Below are 22,986 nucleotides of genomic sequence, written 5' to 3'. Positions count from 1 at the left end.
ACCGACAAACATAAGAACAGGAGTTGTAGAACATGGGAGGGTGCTGTGTCCCCCAATGAAGGCTCCGAGAAACAGATTTTACGGTAAGCAACCCAAAAAATCCTGTTTTCTCGTTCGCCTTATTGGGGGACACAGACCATGGGACGTCCCAAAGCAGTCCCTGGGGTGGGAAACAAACTTCCATCAGGCCAGTGGACTCGCCACCGCAGCCTGCAGAATCCTTCTACCTAAGCTGGCGTCCGCCGAAGCGTAGGTGTGGACCCTGTAGAATTTCACAAAGGTGTGAACCGATGACCACGTTGCAGCCTTGCAAAGCTGCAGCGCGGAAGCTCTGTGGCGCACCGCCCAGGAGGCACCCACCGCCCGGGTAGAGTGCGCTCTGATCCCTGGAGGGGCCACTCGATGCTTGACCCGGTATGCCACCAAAATTGCCGATCTGATCCAGCGCGCAATAGTGGCCTTTGAGGCTGGGTGATGAACAGAGAGTCTGACTTCCGCAAGGAAGTCGTCCGGGCTAGATAGACTCTCAATGCCTTGACTAGGTCCAGCTTGTTCAAAGACCGCTCCCGAGGGTGAGCTGGTCTCGGGCAGAAGGATGGCAGAACAATGTCCTCATTGAGGTGAAACGAAGATACCACCTTCGGAAGAAAAGAGGGCGGAGGCCGCAGAACTACCTTGTCCTGATGAAGGACCAAAAAAGGAGAGCGGCAAGAAAGTACCGCTAATTCCGACACGCGCCGGATGGAGGTAATGGCCACCAGAAAGGCCACTTTCCAAGAAAGGAGGGAAAGGGAAACGTCCCTGAGAGGTTCAAAAGGAGGACCCTGCAGAACCTGAAGAACCAAATTAAGATCCCAAGGATCCACGGGAGCTCGGTACGGAGGAACCGTGTGAGCCACACCCTGGAGGAAGGTTTTGACCTGGGGCCGGGAGGCCAGCGTTTTCTGAAATAAAATGGACAGTGCCGAAACTTGACCCTTCAAGGAACTGAGAGCAAGCCCCGCATCCAGCCCTGCCTGAAGAAACGCCAGAATAGAAGGGAGCGAAAAAACCAAGGGCGCGATGTCATTGGCCTCACACCAGGAGAAATAGGCTTTCCAAGTACGGTAATACATCTTCGAAGAAGGCGGCTTTCTGGCGCGGATCATGGTATGAATTACCCGATCAGAGAATCCTGCCCGTCTCAAAACCTCGGTCTCAACAGCCACGCCGTTAAATTGAGCGACCGAGAATTGGGGTGGCAAATCAGGCCTTGAGACAGCAGATCTGCCCGTCGGGAAGCTTCCAGGGGGCGTCCGCGAGAAGGTTGACAATGTCTGCGAATCAAGACCTTCTGGGCCAATTCGGGGCGATGAGGATGACTGGAATCCCCTCTGCTTTGATTTTCTTCAACAACTTGGGAAGAAGAGGCAGAGGAGGGAACAGGTAGGGGAGCACGAACTGTGACCAAGGGACGGCCAGAGCGTCGGCGCCCACTGCCAGAGGGTCCCGAGACCTGGACACGAATTGTGGGACTTTCCTATTGAGGCGAGATGCCATGAGGTCTACATCCGGGGTTCCCCACCGACGGCAGAGCAGATGAAACACCTCCGGATGTAGGGACCATTCCCCTGCCGCGAGACCCTCGCGGCTGAGGAAATCGGCGGCCCAGTTGTCCACGCCGGGAATGTGAACCGCGGAAATCGTTGGAACAAAGGTCTCTGCCCATTGAAGAATTCTGGACACTTCCGCCAGGGCTGAGACACTCCGTGTCCCCCCTTGGCGGTTGATATACGCCACCGCTGTGGCATTGTCTGTCTAAATCCTGACAGGCAGGCCCTTGAGGCACCTTTCCCAGTGGACGAGAGCTAGATGGATCGCCCGTATCTATAGGACATTGATCTGCAGAGCTGATTCCTGAGTCGACCATCGACCCTGAACAGTGTGATTGCGGAACACTGCACCCCAGCCGATGAGGCTGGCGTCCGTAGTGACAATCTGCCAGTGAACGGGAAGAAAAGACCGCCCCAAGAGAATGAAGGGAGACGTCAACCACCAGTTGAGAGACCGCCTGATCCGGCAGGAAAGGCGAACCGGACGATCCAGAGACAGAGCCGACCTGTTCCACCTGGACAAAATGGCCTGCTGGAGTGGCCTAGCGTGGAATTGGGCAAAGGGAACTGCCTCTATCGCCGCCACCATCTTCCCCAGGACCCTCATGGCTGTCCTGAGGGATGGAAATCGTGTGATCTGTAATGATCGCACGCCCTGCTGCAGGGAAAGAATCTTGTCTTGTGGGAGAAATACCCTTGACCGACGAGTGTCGAACAGAAGGCCCAGAAACACAAGGCGTTGAGTAGGGACCAGACAGGACTTTTCCCGGTTGACGATCTACCCAAAACTGGACAGGGTGTCTAGAACGATCGCCACACTTAGGCGGGCCTGTTGAAAGGAGGGGGCCTTGATCAGGATATCGTCGAGGTACGGAAAAAGAACGAGACCTCTGATCCTCAACAAGGCCATCAACGCCGCCATAATCTTCGTGAAGACTCTGGGAGCGGTGGCGAGCCCGAAAGGAAGCGCGACGAACTGGTAATGTTCGTGAAGAATCGCAAACCGCAGGAACTTCTGATGTCCGGGAAATATGGGCACATGTAGATAGGCATCTTGGATGTCTATGGAACCCATGAATTCCTGCTCCTCCATGGAAGCAATTACCGAGCGAACTGACTCCATCCGGAAGTGGCGAAGGCGAACTCTCTTGTTGAGTAACTTGAGATCCAAGATGGGTCGAACTGTCCCGTCCTTTTGGCACCACAAACAGGTTTGAATAAAACCCTGTGAAGCGTTCCATTCGGGAACGGGCACAATCACCCCGGAACTGAGAAGAGAGGCGATGGCCGAACCGAACCCCGGGACCAAGGCCGGATCCCTCGGCGGACGGGATTGTAAGAAACGATCCCGTGGAAGAGAAATGAACTCTATTTTGTATCCTGTTGATACAACCTCTCTGACCCAAGCGTCCTCTACTGAGGCGAGCCAGACGTCGCTGAAGAAGAGAAGTCGACCTCCCAATTGGAAGGGACCCACGGGAGACCGATGGTAGTCATGCGGACATAGACCGTCCAGGTCTAGATCTGGACGGTCTTCCCTGGGAAGAGTGGGACCGCCAGGACGGAGTGGGCCTGAAGGAAACCTTCTTTCTTTCCTGACGTGCCTGTGGCCTTTGCTGGTTGGAAGGGTTTTCCGCTGTATTGAAACGGCGGAAAGTCCGAAAGGGACGAAACTGACGCCTTGGAGGAGGTCTGCGAGGCTTGGAGGGGAGAAGAGAACTCGTACCTCCGGTAGCGTCCTTAATAATCTGATCCAATTGTGATCCGAAGAGACGCACTCCCTGAAAAGGCAGATTGGTCAGAGACTTTTTAGAGGACAAGTCCGCCTGCCAGGCCTTGAGCCAAATTGTACGTCGGATTGCCACGATGTTACTTGACGCCTGAACTGCGCAAGATGCGGCATCCAAGGAGGCAGAAAGCAGGTAATCCCCCGCATGGGAAATCTGATTGGCGAGATCGGCCAAATGCTCTGGTCGTGCCTTATCCAGAATGCCCTGCCGAAGGTCATCTGCCCAAGTGGATATGGCCTTTGCTGCCCAAGAAGAAACAAAGACTGGACATACCGCTGCTGATGCCGCTTCGAAGGCAGATTTTGCTAGAGATTCTATGATCCTATCATTAGAATCTTTTAGCGACGCCACACCTGACAGCGGAAGGACCGTATTATTAGAAAGTCTGGACAAGGGAGGGTCCACCGAGGGAGAAGAGGCCCAGTTGTCCGTGAGCTCTTTAGCAAACGGGTACAGCACGCCGAGACGCTTTCCTCTTTGAAAGCGTCTGGTCAGATCTTCTCTCTCCTTTGTAAAAATCTTTCCAAACTCAGAATGGAAGGGAAACACCCTGGATGGCGTTTCCGCCCGTCTGGACGAAACCTCCTGATCTGAGGATTTCGCAGGGGCGTCAGCGATGTCAAAGGTATGGTGAATCGCAGCAATGAGGTTTTGCACCGTAACCTTCATGTTCGCATCCTGGTCCGAATCCAGCTCTAAGACCCCTTCCGATTCCGAAAGCGCTTCGCCTTACTCGGGGGAGGAGGCCCGAGAGGGAGACTGCTGGGGACTATGGGGTGAGGTAGGACGAGGGGAGGACTCCGCCTGGAGGTCCTGCCTGGGCCTCTTGCGACTGCCGCTGGCTGGCTCAGATGGGACGTCCTGAGACGTGCTGGGTCCCGCCGAAGCTCCCAAGGGCAACTTGTCCAGAACGGCTACTAGGGACTGAGACACCTTGATGAGGTCTGCCACTGACTGTGATTGAGAGGAGGCCCAACCCGGCATGGGGGGCTCACTCGCCCCTGGGGCTATGGATGGCTCCTGAGCGGCGTCGGGCTGGACGCAGAGCGGGTACGATCAGACTTAGCGTTGGACATAGTGAAGAGAGGCAGTGCCGGCCGGTTGGGGGACAGAAGGCAGAGAAGGGTGTCAGTCTGCAGGTGCAGAGCTACTCACGGTCCGGTGTCCCTAAGGGCGACGCTCTCTGATCTGGCTGCAGGATGAGGCCAGGCCAATCCGGCTGAAAAAAGGCCCAGCGACTGAAATCCGGCAGGGAATGAGGTCCGGCTGGCAGGCTGAGAAGATGGCGACCACCAGGGAAAGGGCGCGCTGCCAGAGGGAGAAGAAGGGCGGAGCTCGCCGCAGAGATCCCCTTAGCACCGCCCGCTGTCCAACAGCAGGCTGGTGCGAGGCAAGCGGGCTGGGAAGGCCTAGGACGGGCGGGAGAGAAGCCCGCTTAGAAGAAAGGGGCAGGGGGCGTGGCCGCGACGCAGCGGTAGGCCCGAGATGAAGCCGGGGCCTAAATTAATAGCGCCAGCCGCCTGTCAACAGGGGGTCGGCGCGGAAGATGCGCCGCAACACCGGGCCGCGTCCCTGCTTCCCACAGCCCGACCCCTGTATACCCCTGCCGGGATGAAGAAAAAACGGGGGGGCGCAGAACAAGGCCCGAAAGAACAGGGGCCTTCATGGATGCGGCGACCGTGGGGAGAAGCGGGCGCGCAGGACCTACCGTGGTCCCCTGGCGACCGCCTTAGGATGTAAACGCCGGGGGACCGCTAGACCGCATACTCACCCAGGCCGGGGGCTACAGTAAAGGTACCTGAGAATCCCACGCTGTCTGTCGTCTTTATGGAATCCACGCCTCGTCCAACCGTCAGGCTCTGGTAGGCGAGATGGTGGGAGGCGGGGGGCAAGGACCGTCCGTATAGCTGGCACGCACCTGTGCGAGGCTCCTGGTCCTGCCACGGAGACCTATGAGGATACGGGGTGGCAGTACACGCCGTACTCAGTCTCTTTGTGGGAGTACGGATGTGACTTCACTCAGTATCCCTCCGAAACCTGTAAAGGAACGACGCACGACGAGGTAGATAGGGGTCTAATAAAAGACCCGTGTCCACCTCCTACTGACACTAAGCTAAACTGAGGAACTTCCTGCCGGTCGGTGGGGTGTACACTGCGGAGGAGGAGCTAACCTTTTTTTGTGCATAGTGTCAGCCTCCTAGTGGCAGCAGCATACACCCATGGTCTCTGTGTCCCCCAATAAGGCGAACGAGAAATGTTAAATACAAACCTTGATTATGAGGCAAAAATACTATAACCTGATCTGAGAAAGGCACAGACTGTATTATACTTCATTACACAAAGCTACCACCAGTCAGCCTTCTCTTTTCCATGTACTTAGCAATGGTCTTTCAAGTTACTATATTCATGTACGTTTGTTACCATTAGTATCTGCCGCTGTTAATACACAAAGCTCACTGTAAATTGCCATGGCCACAAACCTTTTATGCAAGAATTATGGCGTGAAAAGCTTGGAAAAAGTTGCAATATTTTAGTACGTGAGGCTGCACTAACATTTTGCAACTTTTGGAGGTCTCTCTTTAATTTTCTCCAGGCTCCGACAAAGTGGGTGAAGCTGGGCCGTGGTAACCCCTGTTCATCAATTCGTGACAACCTGTGGAGTTCACTTACGCCACAAATCTTACTCTGGTCCCCAACTGGAGTAAGATTTGTGACAAGGTGGACACCACTTTTCAGATGAACCAGATTCAGTAAGAGCGGTTCGCCTCCCAACGAGTCAGGATCATCTGATTCCAGCACACCACCTTCATCAAGACTAGCGTGAAAAATGTAGTTAGTGATCCACAACACACTTTAATTTGATAAAAGGTTAATCTTTGACATTCTCATTTTTAATACTAGTTTCCCAAATAAAACCTCCCCACCTCATCAACTGTCCAAGCAAGTATTTACCTTGCTGATCTTTATGGCACATGGAGCACCGGGGAAACCAGGCAAACAGGTCTTAAAGGCAGAGATCTCACTGAATGGTCCACGACCACATGCATTTATGCCAGCAACACGGAATTTATAGGCAGTGCCAGGCTGAAGTTCGTGTTTCTTTAGCCGACTGTAGTCTGGGATAGCACTGAAGTCATCCTAAAACATTCAGAGGGAAAAACATTTTTTTTTTTGTTTCATATGCAACTAAAAAGTACTGCCACAAGCAATTTTTTTTTACATTTAAAAAAGGGCTAAATGTGGCCAATTTGCAAATGAAGTACACATCAGACAAAATACACTACAGGAATCAGGTCACGTAACAAGTAATGGAAGAATGGCACTGATGAGAAAGATTGTAACTGCACCGCTCTCATGAACAAGATCTAAGCACTGGGCAGCTCTCTCCTGACTAGTCTGGTATAGTAAATATTTGCAATCCCTTTCCCACCTCCAAAAAGAGGATTTTTTTTTTTTCTTAATAAAATTAAAATTCTACGGCCCAATCACCATTTCCATTTTTTGAGTCACTTTTCCCTTTTGATGTGTGTGGTTTTTGCTACAAATTTGAAGTGATTACTTTTGTCTCTTGGTCGCATCATTGGGGGGTACAAGAACCATGGGTGTATGGGTGTACGCTGCTGCCACCAAGAACTACACTTACGCCCCAGTCACACACAGCGATCTCGCTAGCGAGATCACTGCTGAGTCACAAGTTTTGTGACACAACAGCGATCTCACCAGCGAGATCGCTGTGTGACACTTAACAAACGGCCCCCCTGCTGGGTATCGCTGATCGTGCTCGAATGGCCTGGACATTTTTTTTGGTCGTTGGTCTCCCGCTGGCCAGCACGCATCGCTGCGTGTGGAAGGCGGGAGACCAGCAATCAGCGAGCTGGTAGCCAAGGTAAACATCGGGTTTCTAAGCGCTGCTGGTATCTTAACATACACTGCTTGTTACCAGCGTGTCACTGTCCTGATCGCTGGTGAAGCTGCCTGTTTGGCAGCTCACCAGCGATCACGTAGCGACACCAGCGATCCTGACAAGTTCATATCGTTGTCGGGATCGCTGGTGAGTCGCTATGTGTGACGGGGCCAATTGAAAAGGATCAAGTGGGCACCATCAAACAATACTAAATACGGTTTATAAACACTAAGGGATCACTAAAATGCACGACATGTAGAGAAATCCAGCATAAGAAAAAAGCATGCATAGAAATAGGATCACCACACAGGATACCAATAACAATAAAATTTATATAATTTTTGGAATCAAGACCCGAAAAAACACAATTAAAAGCATTTAAAAACCCAACTGAGGGTTAGACATGAATGCTCCAACATATTCAATACATAATATTAGATCCACTGACCACTGCTAGTTAATGATATACAAAGAAATTTAATACATGGACACGCTGCTAGCATAATACCACCAATGGGAAACTGTGGGAGAATACGGCCACAATTCACAATGAAAGTATATATACCCAAAATACCCAAAAGCATAAGCCTGGCAAACCACATATATAATACTCACTGAACCCAAAGGGCAAGATAACCCCAATGTGTAATTTATTAACAGTAAGCCTGAATATAAATTGGAACAGGCTAAATACATCACCCTACAGCAGTCCAGACAGATGAAACCAGTCAGTCACCCTGTCATCTAGTATTGCAGCAAAGCGGTCACTGTGGAGTTAATAGTCCATGGAGGAGACTGGGCCCTTACAGAAGAAGTTAGCACCTCACCTGCACACAATGGACTAAACCAGTTTAGCTGAAGTGTTGTGAAGGAAGCAGACAAAGGCTGAGGCCTAGACCGGTCTGCCTATGGTATATTTTTTTTTACCAATTGGTTTCTCTTTTCGATAGGGGGAGCGAATGGCCTCTCTATGGTTCCGACATAAGATAGAGAACATTCTGCCAGAGGTCAAGATGTACCCGCTCTCATCAAGATTGCAAAACCATTTCCTGACATAGTTGGCATTTAGGTACTGGTGGAGAAGCTCTTTGCTTCTGGTTTCCTGTCCACCCACCAGAGGGTGCCAAGTTGCACGGAGAAAAGAGAATCCAGGGTACTACATCTGTGACTCCAGGTCAGAATATTGTGTGTTCAAGGATACAGCTTTTCAGGACAGGAAGAGTGTAACCCCTTCCCTGCATCCTGCGGCATTTCACGTTTTCTTGTCTTGCATGCCATGCAGTCAAATGCACCAAAATTATTACGTATTAAGATCTCTCTCCCCCTCACTGCTATTCCATTTTCAGTACCCAGCTTGCGCTTGTTTGCTGGGGTCAGATCTATACTTAACCCCTTAACGACCGCCGATACGCCTTTTAACGGCGGTAATTAAGGGTACTAAAACCACAGCGCCGTTAATTCACGGCGCTGTGATTTAAGTGAATAGCGCCCCCCAGTGTCGGATTTTCTCCGGGGTCTCGGCTGCCAGGGGTAGCCGAGACCCCAGAGAACATGAATCGGTCGTTTTTTACCGACCCCCGCTTTTGCGATTGCCGTTATTAACCCTATAACGGCGACCGCAAAAAAAAGCAGCGATTTTACATTTAATTTCTCTCTCCTCTGATGTGATCGCACATCAGAGGAGAGAGAAATAGGGTCCCCGATCCCCCCCGGTACCTCTCTGTGGCCCTCCGTCCCGCCGGCGTCCTCCGATGGGCGCCGCCATCTTGAAAATGGCGGGCGCATGCGCAATGCGCCCGCCGGGAATCTACCGGCTCCGGATGGCAGATTCCATTCATTATTTTGACCACTATGATAAACGATCATAGTGATCAAAATAAAAAAAATAGTACATAACCCCCCCGTTTATCACTCCCTTATATAGGCCAATATAATGAAATAAAGAAAATATTTTTTTTTTCAGTTTTCCTTTAGGGTTAGGGCTAGGGTTAGGGTTGGGCTAGGGTCACGACTAGGGTTAGAATTAGGGTTAGGGCGAACTAGAATTAGGGATTAGGGTTGGGATTAGGGTTAGGGGTGTGTTGGGGTTAGGGTTGGAGCAAGAATTGAGGGGTTTCCACTATTTGCCAACTTTGGGGGTCTAAAAAATCACTTTTGTGGAAATAAAAAGACTTTAGTTTCACGGCTCTGCGTTTATAAACTTTTGTGAAGCGCTTGGGGGTTCAAAGTGCTCACCACATATCTAGATAAGTTCCTTAGGGGGTCTAATTTCCAAAATGGGGTCACTTGTGGGGGGTTTCCACTGTTTAGGCCCATCAGGGGCTCTGCAAGCGCAACATGATGCCCGCAGACCATTCCATCAAAGTCTGCATTCCAAAATGGCACTCCTTCCCTTCCGAGCTCTCCCATGCGCCCAAACAGTGGTTCCCCCCCCCACATATGGGGCATCGGCGTACTCAGGACAAATCGCATAACAACTGTGCGAGTATGATTTCTCCTGTTACCCTTGTAAAAATAAAAATTTGGGAGCGAAAAGATCATTTTTGTGGGAAAAAATTGGATTTTTTATTTTCACGGCTCTACGTTATAAACTTCTGTGAAGCACTTGAAGGTTCAAAGTGCTCACCACACATCTAGATAAGTTCCTTCATGGGTCTAGTTTCCAAAATGGGATCACTTGTGGGGGTTTCCACTGTTTAGGCCCTTCAGGGGCTCTGCAAGCGCAACATGATGCCCGCAGACCATTCCATCAAAGTCTGCATTCCAAAATGGCACTCCTTCCCTTCCGAGCTCTCCCATGCGCCCAAACAGTGGTTCCCCCCCACATATGGGGTATCGGCGTACTCAGGACAAATCGCATAACAACTTTGCGGGTATGATTTCTCCTGTTACCTTTGTAAAAAATAAAAATTTGGGGGCGAAAAGATCATTTTTGTGGAAAAAAAATGGATTTTTTATTTTCACGGCTCTACATTATAAACTTCTGTGAAGCACTTGAAGGTTCAAAGTGTTCACCACACATCTAGATAAGTTCCTTAATGGGTCTAGTTTCCAAAATGGGGTCACTTGTTGGAGGTTTCAACTGTTTAGGCACATTAAGGGCTTTCCGAACGCAACATGGCATCCGATCTCAATTCCAGCCAATTCTGCGTTGAAAAAGTCAAACGGCGCTCCATCCCTTGCGAGCTCTGCCGTGTGCTGAAAAAGTGGTTTACCCCCACATATAGGGTATCAGCGTATTCAGGAGAAATTGTACAACAAATTTTTTGGTTGATTTTCTCTTTTAACACTTGTGAAAATAAAAAAATTGGTTCTGAAGTAAATTTTTTGCAAAAAAAAGTTAAATGTTAATTTTTTCCTTCCACATTGCTTTAGTTTCTGTGAAGCACTTAAAGGGTTAATAAACTTCTTGAATGTGGTTTTGAGCACCTTGAGGGGTCTAGTGTTTAGAATGGTGCCACTTTTGGGTATTTTCTGTCATGTACACCCCTCAAAATGACTTTAAATATGATGTGGTCCATAAAAAAAAATGGTTTTGTAAATTTTGTTGTAAAAATGAGAAATCGCTGGTCAAATTTAACCCTTATAACTTCCTAACAAAAAAAAATTTTGCTTCCAAAATTGTGCTGATATAAAGTAGACATGTGGGAAATGTTATTTATTAAGAAATTTGTCTGACACATCTCTCTGATTTGAGGGCATACAAATTTAAAGTTTTAAAATTACAAAATTTTCGCCATATTTCCGTTTTTTTCATAAATAAACACAAGACTTATCGAAGAAATTTTACCACTAACATGAAGTACAATATGTCACGAAAAAACAATCTTAGAATCAGCGGGATCCATTAAAGCGTTCCAGAGTTATAACCTCATAAAGGGACAGTGGTCAGAATTGTAAAAATTGGCCTGGTCATTAAGCTGCATACTGGCTCTGTCGCTAAGGGGTTAAACACCAGCAGCAGCCTACAAGCTCCCACAATCCTCAGATTCTCCTGCTGGTGCTGGGCCTATAATTTAGGCCTTGACTTTTACAGTCTAGCAGGGTTTCATCCACCCCATCCCTTCTACCCAGACACCGCCATTTTCCCTCTGCAAACTTGCAGCCATACCGTGCTCTCCAGCAACAATACGGACATCTCCCTACACCCCAGGTCCTGTGGCCTTGCTCTACTTCTGGGTGAGTGGGATGCTCCTCCCCGATCACCACTCCCCATCCCAGGTAGACTCTTGGCCCCTTGGCACTATACACAGCAGAGGTCCAAAAGAACTAAAATAAGTTTATTGCCTCTCCATGCCTTCTAGTCTGCATTCACCATCAATAACCACAAGAATCAAAACAAGACAACCTGTAATAAGTTGCTGGACTCTGACTAGGCGCTTAAGCTAGAGACATTGACGACACTAGTTAAGGCAGTAATTCAGTCCGTGAATCTAAGTTAAAGAAGTTGTCCACTACTTGGATAACTTCTTCTTATACCCCTTGCTTAGCCCCCCATAAAATAAAGCTTATACTCACCTTGCATGTTGATGCAGTTCCCGCGGTGTCAGCACTTGGTCTCCAGTGCTGTTGTGACATGTGATGGCCAATTAGCACCGATGTCACTGTTCCCGCCTCCTGTCGAGTTGAGTATGAAGAGGAAGTCAGATCAGTTGCAGCCCAGACTTTGTCATGTTCGATTTGTCCGAAGGTGGGGACAGTGACACTGGCGCTGATTGGGCTCCGAGTTCATAACAGCAGCACGGGAGAGAGACTGACACCGAGGAAACAGCACCAGTATGGGGGGGGAAGAGTATAGGCTTTATTAGTTAGGTCCATATATATTTGGACAGAGACAACATTTTTCTAATGTTGGTTCTAGACATTACCACAATGAACTTTAAACAAAACAATTCAGATGCCGTTGAAGTTCAGACTTTCAGCTTTCATTTGAGGGTATCCACATTAAAATTGGATGAAGGGTTTAGGAGTTTCAGCTCCTTAACATGTGCCACCCTGTTTTTAAAGGGACCAAAAGTAATTGGACAGATTAAATAATTGTAAATAAAATGTTCATTTCTAGTACTTGTTTGAAAACCCTTTGTTGGCAATGACTGCCTGAAGTCTTGAACTCATGGACATCAGCAGACACTGTGTTTCCTCCTTTTTGATGCTCTGCCAGGCCTTCACTGCGGTGGTTTTCAGTTGCTGTTTGTTTATGGACCTTTCTGTCTGAACTTTAGTCTTTAACAAGTGAAACGCATGCTCAATTGGATTGAGATCAGGTGACTTGACTTGGCCATTCAAGAATATTCCACTTCTTTGCTTTAATATTTAATAAACTCCCGGGTTGCTTTGGCTTTATGTTTCGGGTCATTGTCCATCTGTACTATGAAACGACGACCAATCAGTTTGGCTGCATTTGGCTGGATCTGAGCACACAGTATGGCTCTGAATACCTCAGAATTCATTTGGCTGCTTCTGTCCTGTGTCACATCAATAAACACTAGTGACCCATTGCCACTGGCAGCCATGCATGCCCAAGCCATCACACTGCCTCCGCCATGTTTTACAGATGATGTGGTATGCTTTGGATCATACGCTGTACCACGCCTTCACCATACGTTTCTCTTTCCATCATTCTGGTAGACGTTGATCTTGGTTTCATCTGTCCAAAGAATGTTCTTCAAGAACTGTGCTGGCTTTTTTAGATGTTTTTTAGCAAAGTCCAGTCTTGATGCTTATGAGTGGCTTGCACCGTGCTGTGAACCCTCTTTATTTACTTTCATGCAGTCTTCTCTTTATAGTAGATTTGGATATTGATACGCCTACCTCCTGGAGAGTGTTGTTCACTTGGTTGGCTGTTGTGAAGGGGTTTCTCTTCACGATGGAGATTATTCTGCGATCATCCACCACTGTTGTCTTCCGTGGGCGCCCAGGTCTTTTTGCATTGATGAGTTCACCAGTGCCTTCTTTCTTTCTCAGGATGTACCAAACTGTAGATTTTGCCACTCCTAATGTTGTAGCAATGTTGTTGATGGTTTTTTTCTGTTTTTGCAGCTTAAGGATGGCTTGTTTCACCTGCACGGAGAGCTCCTTTGACCGCATGTTTCCTTCACAGCAAATCCTTCCAAATGCAAGCACCACACCTCAACTCCAGGCCTTTTATCTGCTTAATTGAGAATGACATAACGAGGGGTTTGCCCACACCTGTCCATGAAATAGCCTTGGAGTCAATTGTCCAATTACTTTTGGTCCCTTTAAAAACAGGGTGGCACATGTTAAGGAGCTGAAACTCCTAAACCCTTCATCCAATTTTAATGTGGATACCCTCAAATGAAAGCTGAAAGTCTGAACTTCAACTGCACCAGAAATGTTTTGTTTAAAATTCATTGTGGTAATGTCTAGAACCAAAATTAGAAAAATGTTGTCTCTGTCCAAATATATATGGACCTAACTGTATTTTACGGGGGGGGGGGGGGGGGGGAAGACAAACATTTTCATCAAGGGATTGTTCCAGAAGTGGAAAGTCCCTGTAAGGAGTCTCTCGCTCTCTCTTGCAAAGACGGTGCATTTCTAAAACAAGTTAGGCACACTGTAAGATGCTTCTCAAACTGCTGCAGCAAGGCACCCATCAAGTAATAGACTCGCACAGATTGACGATTCCGCAAACAAGGTCGTATGGTATATTTGTAGCCTTTTCCATTCGTTCTTGTCACGCCCATTTCTCTATTTCGGACATACCTCTTCTCAAAGACCCCACAGCCAGAAGTGTGGTTCCTAGGCCAAGTCTGTGGTGTCAGCTCTCGCAGATCAGATTGCATATGTGGGTAAGTATCACTGTCTTGACATTATCTTTAGTTATAAAAGTGGATTGCATGAACATTTAGAAAAGTCTCCAGGCAACGTTTCAATAAACTGACAACTGGGAGCCCTTATGTATTGCCCAGAGGAACAACAAAGGGACGAGAGCGATATTTATGATTAATCCATTATAAAGGGGCTGTCTCATTAGAAGTGGTTAAAATTACAAAGTGCTTGTAAAAAAAACAAAACAGCTTTGCAATAAAAAAAAAAAAAAAAAAAAAATCCTCAAGAAAGGAAACTTGATTCTATAGTTCACTTGCTTGTCTAGGTTACCAGCCACTTCTGTAGCTGTAGTCTATCAGAGGAGGCCGACCTCCTGGGCAAAGAGTGCAAGGCTTGCAAATGTAATGGAGTTTGGTCCGGCCAACTTCAGAGGAGTCCCTATCACAGCCTTCTGATGCTGTCCAGGTGAGAAGCAGCACAGGAGAGTGCACGGTTTGGGCCAACACCTGCAACAACGCCGCTGGTCCGATCTATCATTCAGGAGGAAACAACCCCCATGGCTCTCGATTGGGAACATGGGACAAACCCCTTTAATTGAAAGACAGCTGACAGAAGCCTTATCCAGAAAACACCGAAATCTTTATAAACCCCACACAATCCTGCGCCACTACACTGGCCACAATTACATAAATGTATTTACTCACATCATTGGCAGAATCGTCAGTGGGCAAATAATAATGTGTGACCATCATATTGGTGGGTTTGATGACGCCAACGTCAAACCACTGATTCTCTTTTTTTAATGGCACTTTCAGCTGCTGCGGAAGAGAATCTTGTTTCTGTAAATATATTAAAACGTAAAATAAGACAACTGTCTGAGACACATCCTTCCTACATAGATACATTTTTGTTTAACTTACCGATTCAATGCCGTTAGCCACTTCAGTAAGTGCTGCAGCCGCTTGTAATTTTGCAGGACTAGCAATGACAACGGGTTGAGGTGCTGTGAATGTGTTCGCTGGAGGCAAACCTTAAAAGGAAAAACAAAAGAAAAGGAATGGTCAGAATTGGTGAAACATGAATCATTCACCAATACATTCATATGTATGGCTAAAATGACCTATACTACTGTGGCTTACTTTCTGTGGCAGTCACTGGCAGAAGTGACACGGCGCTCGTCACAGCACTGGTAAGTTCATTAAGTCCATTGCTCTCGCTAGCAGGATCGTTGAGGCTGTCGGCCGGTGCCAATGCTTCTGTAGGAACATGTTGCAATTGCTGGAGCTGTAGTTGGTGTAGCTGCTGTTGCTGCTGTAACTGCTGTTGCTGCAATTGCTGCTGTTGTTGTAGCTGCTGCTGTAATTGTTGTTGATGTTGAGCTTCTTGTAATTGCTGTTGTTGGTGAACCAAAGCAGCCAGCTCTTGCTGTGTCAAAACGATGGGTATTGTGGTGGTGGGCCCTTCAGACGTCAGGTGACGTAGCTCAGCGTGAGCCACGTCAGAAGTGTCCATTGGCTCACCGGCTGCTGCTTGGAAACCCATAGGGACGAAAAAAGAAAACGAGTTGCAGAAAATTGGTACAAAAAAATATTTACTCGCTTGATATTTTTTTCCCCCATGTCTTTTGATAATGTTTCAATACTACTTAGCAACACAAGCTATTTAGCAAGACACACTTTAGGACTTACCCATCACTGCTTGCTGTGCGGCTTGCAGCACCGCCTGGATCGCCAAGGCTTGAGCTTCTTCTGTAGCAGCCGCCTGCGCAGCGGCTTCAGCTGCCGCAGTGACTGCCAGTTCTTCCGGCGTTAACCCTGTGACCATGAGCGTGGTGGTTTGTCCCTCTGCCATAAGTTCCTGAGGAAGGGACAGTTGTTCTACCCCATGCTGCTCACTAGCTGCAGCAGCCTCCTGCGCTTGATCTGCTTCCATCGCTGCCTGCAGCTCCGCTTCACTATGCTCTGGCACAGCAGCATCCATGGCTTGCGCTTCGGGTTCTGCCGGACCATCTTCAGGAGGCTGAATGAGGTCGGCAGAGAGAGGAGCTTCGGTTTGCTCCGTGCAAGGAACCGCTTCTGAACTTTGTACGCTGTCTTCAGTGGGTGGTTCTGTCATAGATGCGATATTCTGGAAGGACAGAGAGTAAGCGAGTAATGAGAATGTAAGGCCAACAAGAATTTGAAAGTAAAAACTCCCATATAACAAAAGTATATGTTGCCACAAACATACCGGTACTGAAGGCCCAGGTATTGGTGTGGACTGCGTTACAGTCGTTACCGCCCTGGAGACAATTGGGACAGTTGAATGTACTGGCGAAGAGGAGGCAGCCACCGTCACAATAGTCACTGTAGATGTGGCAGCTACGGTGCTGGATGTGCTACTCGCGGCAGATTCCTCTGTGGGCACAGTCTCCTGCTCTACTTGCCCATTAGCAGCTGATTGCTGGTCTAAAAAGCCAAACACAAATAGAAAGACAAACAAACTTATTCCCTTTTACTATCCTTTGAAGAAACGAAACACACATTAGAAAGTAAATTATTTCTGATGAGATCCTCAATTAGTCAGATTTTAAGAGTGTAATATGTACTGAATACAATTGATCAGTGCTTTTGCTACATTTTCCAGGTTACAAGAGAACTTGATATTGTGAGTAGAAAGTTTCAGGAACCAAAATATTCTGGGCCTGCCTTTATAATTAATTAAAACAGTGGGAAACCCCCAAACTGTAATTTTTCCCCCCATAAATCTTTAGTTACAAATCTGCACAGAAGGGTCTGTAATGTCCCGACTTTCTAGCAATAATTGGATCTGAACTTCTGGATGGTGGGATCCCACAACCCTCCATGGCCACACATGCAGCTGCAGGAGAGTTATGGGATTCCACAACCCAGAAGTTCCAACCCAACTATTGCTACAAAGTCAGGGGCATTAGGGACCTTTCTGAACAGCTTTCTTAACAGAAAAATTACCAAATTTGTGACCAGGTGATACGGTGGACCCTGTTAGCTGTGATTAAATGGCATGATCATGCTTCTTACACAGTCTGTCAACAGTTCCAGCCAAACATAGCAATACAAAAAAAAACAAAAAAAACACCCTGAGCTGCAGCCATTTGGTAAGAATGTAAAGTATTCTGAGCGTTTACCTTGACTGACTCCCATGGTAGAGGTGACTGTGGTGGCAGTATGAGTTGTGCCCGTCTCATGTGTTTCACAAGGTGGGTTTGAGCAGACCGGTTGTGTAGGAGCTGCAGGGGGTGGATCGTTGCCCATGTTGGAAGTAGATGTGGTTGCAGTGTTGGTGGTGTTCGTTTCGTGGGTCTCACAAGGGGGATTGGAGCACACCCGTTGTTCTAAAGTGTTGGGCTGTGATTCCGACGCCATCATGACGGTTCCCGTAGACGTGGTCTGATGAGTTTCACATGCCCCTTCATCAGTAGTTTGTTCGGTGCCAATCCCGGATTGTGCAGTGGTGGCAGTATTTGTTGTACCCGTCTCGTGAGTTTCACAAGGTGGGTTAGAACATACTGGTTTTACAGTCTCATTAACATTCGTTGATGCCTCTGCAGACAAACTCATGGTTGTACTTGTGGAACTTGCTTGGAGGGTCTCGCAAGTCACGCCGGCATCCCGCTGGGTATTTTCAGTGGATCCAGAGTTGATGTTGGATTTAGCTGTGGTTGCAGTCTGAGTAGTGCCAGTTATAAGGGTCTCACAGGGAGGATTGGAGCAGACTAACAGGGCTTCCGTATCACTTGACTTAACAGTGTCTTTAGCAGACCCATTGCTACCATTTTCTACCTCGATAAGGTTAGACGACCCAGAGCTGTACGCCGACTGCACGGACATGGTGGTTTTAGTAGAAATGGTTTGATGAGTCTCACATGGTGGTGTGTGAACTGTATTCTCCGAGAGTCCGGTGCCTATATTAGATCTTGCTGTGGTTGGTGTGTGCGTGGTGCCAGTTTCATGGGTTTCTGATGGTGGATTAGTACATACCCTGACTACATTACCAGGCTGCTCTGCTGCCAAATTAGATGCCGCCGTTGTGGCAGTGTTTGTTGTATTGGTCTCGTGTGTTTCACATGGTGGGTTAGAGCAAACCTGTAGTACCTTTTCCGACTGCCCGCTGGTAATGTTAGCTTGCACAGTCATGACTGTGCGGGTAGACACAGTCTGTAAAGTTTGACAAGGCTGATTATTCCTTGGTCTCGTCAACTGCTCTGTGCCAATATTTGACCTTGCGGTGGTGGGAGTTGGTGTTGTTCCAGTATCGTGAGTCTCACATGGCGGATTAGAGCACACGTTGCCCGCCGCTTCTGTCTGCCCGCTGCCAATGTTCGACATCGCTGTAGTTGATGTCTGGGTGGTTCCAGTATCATGGGTCTCACATGGTGGATTTGAACACTTTTGTACCACGGACCCTGGTTGCCCACTGCCGATATTTGCTATAGCAGTGGTTGGTGTTTGCGTGGTTCCCGTTTCATGAGTTTCGCAGGGAGGGTTAGAGCAGACCCTCGTTACTGATCCGGTCTGACCTATGTTTGCCATAGCAGTGGTTGCGGTTTGAGTTGTTCCGGTTTCATGGGTTTCACATGGGGGATTAGAGCAGACCCTCACAACGCTTCCATTTGCCTGACCCAGTGCCGTGGCTACAAATGTTCCCGGTTCCTGGCCTTCACAAACGAACTGCAAAGTGCCGCCGGGTTGTTGCACAATGCTGTTGAGGTTGACGAGGGTGGTTGTTGCTGTATTTGTAGTTCCTGTTTCATGGGTTTCGCAGGGAGGATTGGAACACACAAGGGTGACTGTGCCCGGTGGTTGGTCTCCTTGACCTGAATCGGCGATTGTTACCGTCGCTGTGGGTTGATCAGTGGTTGGTGATGCCAAAATGGAGACAGGAAGATCGTGCACAGGTTGCGCTTCGACACCACTAGGAGTGGTGATTAAAGTTACTTGGGTTGGATGTGACATGGGCTGGGGAAAAATAAAAAAATTAGTTTGAAAGGCAACCGTTAGTAGTGAAACAAGAAAATTTGCAGAAGTCTCTGTGCAGGCTGAGTTGTACAGAGACATGCATAGGACCAAGAAAGGGGAAAAGTCAGCAGCAAAACTAACACAATTTGGAGTGGAACTTTTCTGCAACAAATCAGCTTTTTACTGACATGCCCCAAACAACTGGCTGCAGGTTAAAATATTAAACACAAAGCAGCAAAACATATAACAATGAATAACTGTGCTAAATACCTGCATAGTGATTGTTGGTGTGCTCAGCCCAGAGGCTGCAGTGAGCGAGGTTTGTGCTGCAGACATAGTAATGGCAGCAGGATTGATCACTTGACTAGAAAGGGTTGCGATGGTTCCCAATGTATTTATCGGCGTTGCAAGGGAAGCAGTGTTATGTACTCCGCCTCCTGCCAGGCTTGAAGAAACAGTTCCTGTGACTGTGCCCAAAGTGGTCATCCCTGGGTAAAAAATAAATGAGACCGCAAAGCTTTAAAAAGGAATCTGTCGGAAGGTTATTGCTATATATTCAGAGAGCAACGTAATAGAGGCAGAGACTAATTGCAGTGATGTGGCACTTACTGGGCTGCTTGCTGTAGATTCAATAAAATTAGTATTTTAATTAGCAGGCGATGACAACTAGGTGTCTCATGTAAGGCAGTCATTCTGTTCTGGTAACTCTGCCCCCCACCGATTGACGGCTTTCTGCCTATGCACAGTGTACACAGAAAGCGGCCAGAGGCATGGGCAGGGTTACATACAGCTCAAGATTCTGAGCACTGATACATCTGCAGCAGAGAAAATGCATGCAGACCAGAAAGGGACACCTCTGAAATCAGGGTCTTTGACCCTATACCAATCTGCTCTTAGATGGGATAGCATTTAATTTGATGTGTAAAAAAAAAAAAAAAAAACCTGAGTCATGCCATTCACAACTAGGGCACTATACAAGCATTATACAAAAAAAAAAAAAAAAAAAAAAAATAATAATCACAGCATAGCAATCCGTCGCCCAGGATCACAAGCTGAACCAGCAAAATGGAAATCATTAACACAACAAAACCTAAAAGGTAGAAACGGGCTGAGGGCAGCCCCTATGTCCACCTCCTACTGACACCAAGCTAAAACTGATTGGCTTTCTGCCAGTTGGTGGGTATCTACTGCTGGGGAGGAGCTAACCCTTTTTTGCATAGTGTCAACCTCCTAGTGGCAGCAGCATAAACCTGGTTTCCTGTGTCCCCCAATGAAGCAAAAGAGATAAGAATTTAGCAGAAGACATAAATTTCACCTCTACACCCTGAATTTGCAAAACTCACCTGTGGTACCCTTAACAACTAGGGTTGTTACGGTAGGTTTGACGGCTGATACAGTCACGGGGGTGACGAGTCTGACGCCACCCATAGGGACAGTTCGGAGGATCGTTCCGGGCTGACCAGGTGCCCCCTTTAAAACCACCTGTAAATATAAATGACAATTAGAAAAGTCAATATTTTAGAGGAAATAAAAAAACAAAAAAAAAAAACAAAACAAAACAAAGGACAGCCTTAAAACTGCTATTGTGCATACAGACCTGGGTTAATCCCTGTGGACCATGACCTGCGGTAAGCTTGGGAACAGCGGTTATTATTTTGGCTGGAGTTCCTGTGCCTGATGTCACCATTTTAGTTGTGAAGATGGTAATTGGTGATTTTATTCCCGCAGTGTTTGTAACCCCTGGTATAAAAAACATAGTTCATAAGGTTCAAGAGCCAATAATGACAAAATCGTTTAAACCCAATAATGTCCACCAACATAGACATGTAAATAATAGTGAATGTGAAATTTGAGAGCTTTAGCAACAAAGTAAATTTTCTACCAACAGGAAAGGTGATCAATGTCTGATTGCTGGGGACCCCATTGATCACTCAAATATTGGTCCCAAATCCCAATAGAAAGGATGGGCGGTCAAGCATGTTCCATGCCATCCCATTCAACTTCTATGGAGCTGAATGAGAAAGCAGAGGACAGGGTTCACCAGTCTTAAGTCCCATAGATTTCAGGTGGAGCGGCAGCAAACAGAAGAACTACAGTCACACCATACAAACTGCAGAAATGTGAGATAGATGCGACCCGACGCTGGATCTTGGGAACCAGACCTGTAGACCCCAGCGACCACCTCCCTTACTAATCATGATGCATTCATTATTAATTTATGGCATAGCCACAGGATTTTCCATAATGTAGACAAACAAAAAAATATATATCTAAACACACAAGGTTATAGGTAAAATTGAAAACCTAGTCAGGAGCTGACTTTACATACCTGTTGCTCCTGCTTGCGTGATAATAGCAGACATAGGTATAGTCTTTATGATGGTTGTAGTTCCGGGCTTTGTTGTGTTGGGCGAGACACTGCTAATGCCTAGGATGGTGGGCTTGGTGCCGGTGCCTCCGGCCTGTGTTGTCGTGATAATAGTTGTGGGTTTGCCATCTGCTGACGTTACCAACTTCAGAATCGTTCCTGCTGGGAGCGGTCCCTTTGTCTAAATGGAAAATAGTAAAAAAAAAAAATGAATAATTATTAAAAAACAAAAAAATTAACACTTTGGAAAAGGAAATGCCATATTCCTACTTTGCTAGGAAACATGTTACCTGAATAATCTGGGTTAAAGGTCCAGAAGATGCCTGTCCTGTTATAGCGGAGGTCTGGACTGGTTTGGTTTGGACTACAGACATCATTTTACCAAGATTTGAAATCTGAAGGGTGAAATGAAATTAAAATACATGTCAGTCTACCCTTCACACACTATAATATATATATATATATATATATATATATATATATATATATATATATATATATATATATATATTAGAAAATAAAATAAACAAAAAAACCATTTACCAAGGTGCTGCCACCAGGCACAGAAATCGGACTCTTAACAAGAGTGATGGTCTTTGTGACGCCGCCGACTACGGTGGTTACGACCTGTGCTTGTTGGGCAACTGTGACGGTCCCCGACTTATGCACGGTAATGATCGGACGATTTTGGGCATTGGCTGCAGACGAGACTGAAGTACCAACTTGAGCTGCTGCAGTTTTCAACATGCGTGTGGCCGGATTACTGACCTGTGGGGGGGGAAGGTTTGAGCCATTAAATCCATCACCTACATATAATAGAGTTATGGATACACGTATCAGGGCTTATACAATACCATGGGGTGTGCCACCCAAAATACTATTAACGAGACAAGTGACAATCAGTATCCCCAATATAAATTGTAACAGTAGGCCACTAGATCATCTCAAATCCATCGCTATTCCTAATGTCTAGCTTAACCCCTTAACGACCAGAGGTATTTTTGGTTTTGCATTTTCATTTTTTGCTCCCCTTCTTCCCAGAGTTATAACTTTTTTCATTTTTTTAGTCAAAATGGCTGTGTGAGGGCTTGTTTTTTTGCGGGATGAGTTGTACTTTTGAACGACACCATTGATTTTACCATGTTGTGTACTCGAAAATGGTAAAAAAAATTACAAGTGCAGTGAAACTGCAAAAAAAAGTGCAAACCCACACTTGTTTTTTGTTTGATTTTTTACTAGGTTGACTAAATGCTAAAACTGACCTGCCATTATGATTCTCCAGGTCATTACGAGTTCATAGACACCAAACATATCTAGGTTCTTTTTTACCCAAGTGGTGAAAAAAAAATTACAAACTTGTTAAAAAAAAATAAAAAATTGTGCCATTTTCTGATACCGGTAGCGCCTTCATTTTTTGTGATCTCAGGTTGGGTTCGGGCTTATTTCTCTTTCGCCTCATTGGGGGACACAGACCACAGGTGTTATGCTGCTGCCACTAGGAGGCTGACAACCAAGTTGAGTCAAAAAAAAAAAAAAAAAAAAAAGCTTGATCCTCCTCCGCAGTATA

At 47.0% G+C, this 22,986-nt stretch overlaps 1 protein-coding gene across 3 annotated transcripts in view; it reads right to left on the bottom strand.

Annotated features, from left to right (window-relative positions):
- The window catches only part of HCFC1 (host cell factor C1), a 53,820-nt gene that overhangs the window by 4,881 nt on the left and 25,953 nt on the right, over positions 1-22,986 (bottom strand). Inside the window, exons 11-23 of one of the 3 annotated variants that reach the window (XM_073590808.1) lie at positions 21,963-22,187; positions 21,710-21,814; positions 21,381-21,600; positions 20,649-20,791; positions 20,395-20,533; positions 19,322-19,539; positions 17,221-19,051; positions 16,305-16,522; positions 15,764-16,202; positions 15,215-15,604; positions 14,996-15,105; positions 14,780-14,914; positions 6,335-6,520 (exon numbers count right to left, since the gene is read on the bottom strand). In XM_073590808.1, coding sequence (XP_073446909.1) covers positions 6,335-6,520; positions 14,780-14,914; positions 14,996-15,105; positions 15,215-15,604; positions 15,764-16,202; positions 16,305-16,522; positions 17,221-19,051; positions 19,322-19,539; positions 20,395-20,533; positions 20,649-20,791; positions 21,381-21,600; positions 21,710-21,814; positions 21,963-22,187 — 4,359 coding nt within the window. Of the gene's footprint in view, positions 1-6,334; positions 6,521-14,779; positions 14,915-14,995; positions 15,106-15,214; positions 15,618-15,763; positions 16,203-16,304; positions 16,523-17,220; positions 19,052-19,321; positions 19,540-20,394; positions 20,534-20,648; positions 20,792-21,380; positions 21,601-21,709; positions 21,815-21,962; positions 22,188-22,986 lie in introns of all 3 variants that reach the window. The other 2 variants (XM_073590809.1, XM_073590807.1) reach the window with 2 other exon arrangements.

Source organism: Dendrobates tinctorius, unplaced genomic scaffold, assembly GCF_039654945.1.
Source record: "Dendrobates tinctorius isolate UK_male_01 unplaced genomic scaffold, ASM3965494v1 ptg000120l, whole genome shotgun sequence".
Taxonomy (NCBI): Eukaryota; Metazoa; Chordata; class Amphibia; order Anura; family Dendrobatidae; genus Dendrobates; species Dendrobates tinctorius.
This window is presented reverse-complemented; position numbering and strand designations above follow the sequence as displayed.